This window comes from Microtus ochrogaster, chromosome 7 (assembly GCF_000317375.1).
Source record: "Microtus ochrogaster isolate Prairie Vole_2 chromosome 7, MicOch1.0, whole genome shotgun sequence".
In the NCBI taxonomy this organism is placed as follows: domain Eukaryota; kingdom Metazoa; phylum Chordata; class Mammalia; order Rodentia; family Cricetidae; genus Microtus; species Microtus ochrogaster.
In genome coordinates, this window is record NC_022014.1 from 23,697,930 (window position 1) to 23,707,184 (window position 9,255).

General features: G+C 53.5%; 1 protein-coding gene across 2 annotated transcripts; it reads left to right on the forward strand.

Annotated features, from left to right (window-relative positions):
* Positions 1-925: 925 nt before the first annotated feature.
* Serpinf2 (serpin family F member 2) lies at positions 926-8,932 on the forward strand. 2 transcript variants are annotated; one of them, XM_005349552.2, is made up of 10 exons: positions 926-1,048; positions 2,085-2,151; positions 2,317-2,355; positions 2,463-2,525; positions 2,775-2,976; positions 3,441-3,584; positions 3,737-3,940; positions 4,470-4,612; positions 6,973-7,177; positions 7,895-8,932. In XM_005349552.2, exons 2-10 carry the CDS (start codon positions 2,089-2,091, stop codon positions 8,302-8,304), a joined length of 1,473 nt encoding a protein of 490 aa, XP_005349609.1. In that variant the 5' UTR covers positions 926-1,048; positions 2,085-2,088; the 3' UTR covers positions 8,305-8,932. The 2 variants fall into 2 exon arrangements, with proteins under 2 accessions (XP_005349609.1, XP_005349610.1); XM_005349553.3 differs by lacking the exon at positions 926-1,048 and adding an exon at positions 1,592-1,650.
* Positions 8,933-9,255: the final 323 nt, after the last annotated feature.

The following is a 9,255-nucleotide window of genomic DNA, read 5'->3' on the forward strand; positions in this document are numbered from 1 at the left end:
ATGGTTGTGACCTTCACTATGGATGCTGAGAATTGAATCTGGGTCCTCTGCAAGAGCACCCGTGCTCTCAACCACTGAGCCATCTCTTTAGTCCCTAGCCCAGCTCTTTTTTTGCTACAGGGTCTTTGTAGATCAAACCACTGGCCTTGAACTTGATGTGCAGCCAAAGTTGGCCTTGTTTTCCCAGTTCCCTTACCTCTCCCCTCCAAATGTTTGCATCACCATGCCCCCACTTTATCTTGATGGCAGTAGGGTCAGGAAAGCCTGGTAGTTTCCAGAGTTGTGAAGAGCAGAACAAGAGGTTAGAGAAGGAGCCATTATCCTCTGGTTGCCTTGGATGCAGCATTTCTGGTCTGGGTGTCCTTCGGCAAATTTTCGGATTGCCAGCCCTTGGGAAAGTGGGGAAAGTGAGTGTTGCTACTGAAGAGGTGGGACCCTAGGAGGGCCTGCCTCTGGCTGAGTCTCAGCTCTCCTCCCATTGCCTTGGGGCCCAGGCGAAAGGCAGCCAACCAGAATCCTGGGCTTGCTCCAGGTTCCTGCATCCTCCCCTTCCCTGGGGCAGCTGTGGTGGGAAGATAGGAATTCGGGAACAGGAATCTGATTGGGACTCTGGTCCTTTCTGTGCCCTTAGTCCGGTCACACAGCCTCTCTAGCCTAACTGACCATGGATAGCCCTCCTGTTGAGGGAGCATTAGAAGGCCCGCAAGGCCCCCCAAGCATCCTGCATCTACCCTCTTACCTGGCCAGACCCAGCCTCCTCAACTGTCTGCTCTTGTAACCCCCCCTGCTCCAGGCTCAGGCAACGTTCTGGGTGGCTGTCATAGGATTAGCAGCCCTGATGGGAAAGGGGCTTCTGGCCCCCATATCAATGTTTAACCGGATGTACAGGTCAATATTTACCAGCAGAGAAAGCAAGCTGTACGGGGGTTGGCTAAGAGCAAAGGTCCTGTGGGAGGAGAGAGCTAGGCCGGGCTGGCTGCACCAGGCAGAGCGTGGGGAGCAAGTGGGAAGCAAGAACACCGTGTGCTGCAGCAGGAAGCCCGAAGAGGTAGGATGGAGGGATGGTGCAGCCTGCTTGGGTGGCACAGGAGGTGGGGAGCTGCCCCCTTGGCGAGGGATCTGGCTGAATGTATTCAGGGAGCCTACAGCTTCACAGCATCCTGGGGTGGTGAGAAGCAGAAGGTCAGGCAACTGCGGAAGTCCCTCTGGAACTCCAAATCCTGGAGGCCTGTTCTTGTCAGAAAGAATTATATACCCAGGTTGGAAATGAGTTCCTGGCTGAAGGCTCTTGGACATAATGGTGGGGGCTGGGGTAACAGAAGGACCCCCCCAAAAAAAAGCTGGCCCAGAGATAAGGCCTGGGTAGGGGTGAGGAGAGAAGGCCTTTATCGGAGGCCCTAGACTAAGATTTGCACAGTCCCCTCCACCAGCCTGGCTTCGCCAAAGCACCCTGGAGCAGAATTGGGGGCAGAGTTGGGATGAGTCCTGTAGTTCCCGTAAGTCCAAAGGTATCTGGGTCAGTCATTCATTGGGCTCTGCTATTGGGTCAACAAAGCAGCTTTCTGGCTGCCCTGCCACCCAAGCTGAGCTCTTGGGGCCTTTGGGTAGGACCTGGGCAGCCTGAGAAAGTCTGGATGAAATCAACAGCAGGTTAGATGGATTCTCTGGGGTGGGTAGCCTTCTCAGATACAGATCGCCGCGGCCCAGGCATCTTACTCGGGGTTTACAGAGATTCTTATTTTGGTCCTCAAACTCTACATGGGAGGAGGGAGGACTTCTGTCGTGATTTTACAAAACAAGGTAAAGCCCAAAAGCATCCAGGGAAGAACTAAAGGTTCTGTGGCAAGAAGCAGAGCCCAGCTTTGAACCCAGGTCTGATCCACAATGCAAGGCCTAAAGGATGAAGGCTAAGGGAGAAACCAAAAGAGTGGGGAAAAAATCATGGAAATCCCGCTTCTCAGGATGAGGATCCAATTCCTGGGCCTAAGTTCTGTAGCTGGATGGGGTTAGGGAGCCTGTGGGTAGCAGTCTGCTGCCTGGTGTTTGAGTGGGAAGCAGGACTAACCTTCCTGTTCCGGGTACAGGAACATGGCACTGCTCTGGGGGTTCCTGGTACTCAGCTTGTCCTGTCTGCAAGGTCCCTGCTCCATGGTGAGACTGAGCTGAGGTCTGGGTTGGAAGAGATCGGGTTGAAGAAGATGCTGCAGGCAGGGGCAAGTTTGGGAGAGGCCAGAAGGGCAGAGGGAGGAATGCTGAGTCCAGGGAGGGGTTGGCTCCGAGGGACCTCCCTGCCTCTCCTCACCCTTCTCTCAACAGTTCTCCCCTGTGAGCGCCATGGATCTCCCAAGCCAGCAGGTACACAAAAGTGAGGGTTTGGGGGAAGAGCCCAAGGGTCTCACCTATGTCTTGGGCAAAGCAGCGGGGACCTATGGGGAGGGCCGTCAACTTCCTCCTTTCTACAGCAAATGAGTGAACAGGCCCAGAAGAAGCTGCCCCCACTTGCCCTCCTCAAGTTGAGCAACCAGGTACAATCAGGTGGGGCTGGGGAAGAGTAAGTGGGGCCAGGGGAGGAGGGCCAATCAGCAGGAGCAAGGGAATGGGGGAGGGGAGACACGGTCATGTTCAGGGGTTTAGAAGGAAAGCCCCAGCATGACTCTTCCTCTCCCCTCAGATCTGGGACAAGGCCTTGCTGCCTCCAGCACCAGGACTCTGAGGAAGGCAGAGAATCTGAAGCTGCCCCCTTGACCCTGCTGACCTCTGATCTGTCCTTGTAGGATCTTGGTGGCCATGCTATCCCGGAGAGGTCCCCAGGAGACTGCAAGGGTACCCCAACTGCAGAGGAGACTCGCAGATTGGCTCAGGCCATGATGGCTTTTACTGCTGACCTGTTCTCCTTGGTGGCCCAAACATCCACCAGCTCCAACCTTGTCCTGTCACCACTGAGTGTGGCCCTGGCACTCTCTCACCTGGCACTAGGTACTGGGGCAGCACCTGTCCAGCAGAACTAGGAAGCCACAGTGCTGCAGAGGTTGCCTAGGGGTGGTTCCTCCATCAGGACACATGGATATTTGGTGGCATGCAGGTGCCTGAGCTGTCACCACTCCCTGTGATTCAGAAATCCGGGGATGGCCTAAGAATGTGGTGATTGACAAATCCCCCAGTTATTTTTGCACAAGCGTTTGACAGCTACAGTATCTTCCCCTGGACCTGAGTGTCTCGCTGTGGGAAACTGGCTCAGAGAGACAAGGTACCTTGAGTGAGGCAATACGGTGCAGCTTGTTAACAGTGGACATGAAAGTAGACTTTGGAAGTGGGTGTGGGAGGGGAGGAGAGCAGGGGTCCGTGGCCATGTTCATCATGAGGATATGAGAGGGGGGAAGTGGGCAGTGGGGCGAGAAAGAATGTGGGGCCTGGGTCTCAGCCCACTTGGTCCTCTTCAGGTGCTCGGAACCAAACGCTGCAGAGCTTGGAAGAAGTGTTACACGTGAACACAGGCTCCTGCCTTCCCCACCTTCTGAGCCATCTCTGCCAGAACCTAGGCCCTGGGACAATTCGACTGGCTGCCAGAATATATCTGCGGAAGGGTAAGTGATGGTGGCAGTCAGCTGCCCAGGAACTGCTCTGCCACCGGTGATCAAGGGGAGGGAGGGAGGCTTAGCCTTGGGCAGACAGGTAGAACACAGGTGGCTGTTGGAGGCCCCAGCCCTGGGATGAACTTGTGGCCTATCGTGTGCAGGATTTCCCATCAAAGAGGATTTCCTGGAGCAATCGGAACGGCTCTTTGGCGCAAAGCCCGTGAAACTGACAGGAAAGCAGGAGGAAGACCTGGCGAACATCAACCAATGGGTGAAGGAGGCCACGGAGGGGAAGATTGAGGATTTCCTCTCTGAGCTGCCAGATAACACCGTGTTGCTTCTCCTCAATGCCATCCACTTTCATGGTGCACTCTTCTTCTTAAGCCCCCCACCCTGACAGCCCCCCCCCTGCCCTGTAGTCTGAGCGGGGCTGTGTAAGCTTTGCTCTGAGGTTGCTAGGCCATGAAGCCAAGGGTTGTCTGGGCGTGTGCGGAGGAAGCTCAGAAGTTGGCTGAAGCTGTGGAGGACAGAGAGAAAACTGGGGTCACAGAGGGATGGAGAAATGCAAGCCCAGATGTAGGAAAAATATCTAAGTATATACCTTAACTGGGTGTCAGCACTGGGGGCTTGGCTTCCATATTTTTTTTTTTTTTTTGAGACTGGGTTTCTCTGTGTAACAGCCTTGGCTGTTCTGGAACTCACTTTATAGATCAGGCTGGCCTCGAACTCACAGAGATCCACCTGCCTCTGCATTAAAGGCATGCTCCGGCACCGTCGCTGCCACCACCACCACCAGCTTTGGCTTCCACTTCTTGTTCCTTGATTGGGTTCTAGGTGGGATAGGCCGGAAGCTGGTCTTAAGTTACATGGCTCCTGCCCTCTGCCTGGCTGCAGGTTTCTGGAGGACCAAGTTTGACCAGAGCCTCACCCAGAAAGACTCCTTCCACCTGGACGAGAGGTTCACGGTGCCTGTGGACATGATGCAAGCACAGTCGTACCCTCTGCGCTGGTTCCTGCTGGAGCAACCTGAGACACAGGTCCCCACCGCTTTCCCAGCAAATTTTGCTTGTTGCTGGGAGGGGATGGAAGGCTGTGTAGGGACCTCAGGGATGAAGGGGGCACCCCATTTTCCTTGAAGCCTGGTCCCTGTGGTCTGGAAGCTCTGGAAGGGTCTATCATGCCTCCCCCCAGGACCTCTTTGCGGTTCTTTGGCTCAAAGAAAATAGACTGAGCTTTGTCACATGCCGGACATTGTTCTCGGCACTGGGGTTTTAGTGGAGCTCAGGAAGCCCAGGGCCCTGCTCCTAAGGGAAGGAAGGCATTCCCACCAGTGCTGCTCAGAAGGGAGAGTTACCCCTGGGCTGGTTTTTCTGCTCCGAACATTCTGATTGGATGGAGCTCTGTGCCAAGCTGGCTCAGCTGAGGCTTCCCTTGCTTCCAACCTAACCGTGACTCCTTGACTGGAATAGTGACCCTTGGGCCCATTATCTGTGGCTGACATACAGTATGAGCTAGTTTTGTTTGCTTTAGTGTCTGACAGTGTTACACAGGCTGGGTTTGAACTTGTGGTCCTCCTGCCCCAGCTGTCTGAGTGCTGGGATCCCAGGTATGTGCTTCCGTACCTACTTACCCACTCTGTTCATTGGCTTCACTGGGCAAGCAGAGCACAGTGCCAGTTCTGCAGGAAGGAGCCATGAGGGCAGCTTGGCTTCTCTCTAGCTCGCCTGGTTGGCTCCCCTAGCTGCTCATCTCCCCATTGCGCCCTCCCTCAAAGCCCTGTGCTACCCACTGGCTTCATCCTCAGGCTCCATCTCTCCACCCTCCTTTGGTCGGCAGGCCCCAGCAGCCAGGCCAGGCACTCACCTCTCCCTGGCAGAGGACCTACCCGCAGGCCTGTGCTGGGACTCAGGGAGGCACGGCTTTAAGAGTCTTGAGCCTGGTGGTTTCCACACTGCTATAACAGCAGTAGTCTTCAAAAAGGGTCTTGTGACCTGAGTGTGGTGGGTTACACCATAATCCCAGCGCTCAAAAGACTGAGAGTCTAAGATAGTCAGGGCTACACAACCAGACTCCATCTAAAGAAGAAAATAAATTTCATTCCAAATCTGGCATATACAGCAAAATCTCACTGGGCGAAGGGGAAAGGTGAGAGTCAGGGTTCCTACCCTTCCCGGTGGCTCCTCTCCATGTCCTTTTGAAAGCCAGAGGTGACACCTATCATATACCAGGAGAGCTGAGAGGCAGAGACGGGAAGGTTCATAGCCTGTGAGTACCCCTAGCTGATAGCAGATGGAGAACTGTCTGTAGCGAAGACGCTCCTGGAAGATTCCAAAGTGTGGCTGGACTATGACTCCGCTGAGTACTTGCCTAGCATGCACAAAGCCCTTTGTTCAACACTTAGCCTCACACAAACCAGGCACAGTGATGCACTTTCAAGAAGGAGGCAGGAGCATCAAAAGCTCAAGGTGGAGAGACGACTCAGCAGTTAAGAGTACTTGCTGATCTTGCAGAGGACCAGGGTTTGATTCCCAGCCCCAGACTCGAAACAGCTGTAACTCTAATTCCAGGGGATATGACACCCTCTTCTGGACTCCGAGGGCACTGCAAGTACATGATGCACAGACATACATTCAGGCAAAATACCTATACGCATAAAATAAAAAGAAATCTTAAAAAGAAATCCAAAGTCATCTTGAGTTATATAGTGAGTTTGAGGGCAGCCTGACATACATAAGTCCTGTCTAAAAACCAAACCAAAATGAAAACCGGGCTTGATGGTACAGTTTTGTAATCCTAGCACTCAGGAGGCAAGTGAGGCAAGAACATCAGAAGTTCATGGTCATCCTTGGCCTAACAGTAATTCAAAGCCAGCTCGGGACCCATAAGACCCTGTGTTCAAAAGCTGGGAAGTGGGAGAGGAGTGTAGTTGCGCACACCTTTAATCCCAGCACTCAAGAGGCAGTGGCAGGAGAATTTCTGTAAGTTAGAGGCCAGCTTGGTTTATATCATGAATTCCAGGATAGTCAAGGCTACACAGAGAAACCTTGCCTAGAAACAACAACAAAAAAAAATGGTTTAAAAAAAAAGGTAGAGAGTAATTTAGGGGGACAACTTGTGCCAGCCTACCTCTGGCCTCACACACTTGTGTGCAAACGTACAGCCACACAAACATACACACAGATTTATGCACACACAGAGATTTATTTCAAAGCATTATCTCATTTGGTCACATGTCACCTTGCAAAGGGGCAAGTGGTATTATATTTCAGTGGTGAAGCGAGGCACACTGAACTCCAACCTCTGGCTCCTGTCTCAGAAGCATGGAGAAGTTTTGGTCCAGACCCCAAACAGGTCTAGTGTTGTCCGGTTCTCATGTTCTCTCCTTTCTTATCTGTAGGTGGCTCATTTCCCCTTTAAGAACAACATGAGCTTTGTGGTCATGATGCCCACTCATTTTGACTGGAACGTGTCTCAGGTACTAGCCAACCTGAGCTTGGACACCCTGTACCACCCCTCACTGCGGGAGAAGCCCACCAAGGTGTGGCTGCCAAAACTCCATTTGAAGCAGCAGCTGGACCTGGTGGCCACCCTCAGCCAGCTGGGTAAGGGGGCTGGGGATAGGGTGGCCCCAGGTGCTCTGGCAGGGCATGTGAGGAGCAATTGATACGCTCCCCTAGACCTTCTGTCCTGGGATGGGTTGGGATGCACTCACTACTCTGCTGCCTGTACTATGAAGAATCCTGGGTAAAGAGTTCAGGGTGTCATGTGAACCTCGTTGTCTAGCTTGGAAAGGGGACAAGGAGAAGCTGGGGTCACAGGGCTAGAGAGCTGCAGCTCCTCTGCGTGAGGCACCGCGTGCAAAGTGCTCAGTCTAATGGAGTGGGCACATGTAAGTCAGAGGCTGTCTCTCCAGCTCACCCTAGAGAGTAGCAAACTGGTACCCAGTGCAGACTTGGATAAAAAAAGGAAAGAAAGAAAGCCAGACGGTGGTGGCGCACGCCTTTAATCCCAGCACTCGGGAGGCAGAGGCAGGCGGATCTCTGTGAGTTCGAGACCAGCCTGGTCTACAAGAGCTAGTTCCAGGACAGGCTCCAAAACCACAGAGAAACCCTGTCTCGAAAAACCAAAAAAAAAAAAAAAAAAAAAAAAAAAAAAAAAGGAAAGAAAGAAAGGCTTCTAGAAGTGGTGTCTAGGTTGAGACTTGAAGGTTTAACAGCTGCCAGTCAGTCTGTAGGTTCAATCCTTTAGCCAGGATGCCAGACAGATGGGTTCAGGTAACCTGGGGGCAGCACTGACCTGTCATCTGTTGCTCTGAGCAGGCCTACAGGAACTTTTCCAGAACCCAGACCTGCGTGGGATCTCTAACCGGAGTCTGGTGGTGTCTAGCGTGCAGCATCAATCTACCGTGGAACTCAGTGAGGTTGGTGTGGAGGCAGCCGCAGCCACCAGCACAGCCATGAACCGGATGTCCATCTCCTCCTTTGCTGTGAACCGACCTTTCCTCTTCTTCATCATGGAGGAAACCTTAGGCATACCCCTCTTTGTGGGCAGCGTGAGGAACCCCAACCCTAGTGCACAGCCCCAGCTCCAGGAACAGCAAGATTCCCCTGACAACAGAGTCTTTCAGAATGAAAAAGCTGACTTCCACCGAGACAAGACCTTTGGTCCTGATTTGAAACTTGCACCCATCCTGGAGGAGGACTATCCTCAGTTTAGCAACCCCAAGTGAGGAGCAGCCCTGGGCAGCAGCATCCTGAGTCCCCACCCGGATCAGCCTCTCAACTCCTGTGACTCTTACCAACCAGCTTTGTGGGATAGGGTGGGACCTGGGGAGGCGTCTCCAGGGAAATAGCCCTTCTCTTGCAATAGCTCCTGGGGGTCAGAGGTGGGGTGGGGCCTGGAGGAAGGCAGGCAAAAGGAATCTTCATTTCTTCCGAAGGAGCTCAGAGGGTGACCCTTTTGTGGGCTGGGCACTCACGGATACAGTTTTAACTAGAGGTGGGTTAGGCCAGTCCCTCACTTAGTTGGGGTCCCTTCATATTTGTAAGCAGAAGCCTACATGTCCCCAAACACCCCAAGCGCAGACACCTTCATGGGCGGAGGCTGACCTACCCTGACTCTGATATGCTTTGCTGACGACATCCAAGCCCCCACCCATGTGCCACCAGCGGAGCCACCCCTCTGGTCTTTGGAGATGCCAACACTGCCAGGAGTCTCCTTCTTTCCTCTCTCTTGTCCTCCTCTGGCGGGAAGCTCAGGGGCTGAGGCGGGGAAGGGCCTCTTTAGCTCCCAAGACTCTTTTATAAAGTTTTTGTAGTGACTTTTATGCCACCTGAATAAAGAATGAATGGGCCAGGCTGGTTTGACGTCACGATTCTGGGCAAGTGGATGTGGCGGGGAGGCAGCCAGAGGGCAGATTGCACTGAGTTCTCTCTGTGCCACGTTTGGTCTCTGGCCACATGCCAGTCCTCTCTAGGTCTACCTTCATGCCAGCCTGGCTCAGCTCTTAGCCTTTCCCTCTGTGTGTGCCTCAGGCAGCCTGTAACAAGGATGCCTCAGAACTGGCAATTAGGGAGCTAACGGGTCTCTAATTACACCCCAGCGGCTTTGCCAGGAGCAGGCGCCCGCCAGCCGGGGGCAGGCTGACAGCTGGAGGCTGGCAGTGTCTGAGGATTTTGGG

Excerpts from the sequence above, each read along its gene's own strand:
- Serpinf2 (XM_005349552.2), top strand. The coding sequence starts at position 2,089 with ATGGCACTGCTCTGGGGGTTCCTGGTACTCAGCTTGTCCTGTCTGCAA. Across the intron at positions 2,977-3,440 it reads ACTCTCTCACCTGGCACTAG|GTGCTCGGAACCAAACGCTG; the intron begins GTACTGGGGCAG and ends GGTCCTCTTCAG. Across the intron at positions 4,613-6,972 it reads TGGAGCAACCTGAGACACAG|GTGGCTCATTTCCCCTTTAA; the intron begins GTCCCCACCGCT and ends TCTTATCTGTAG.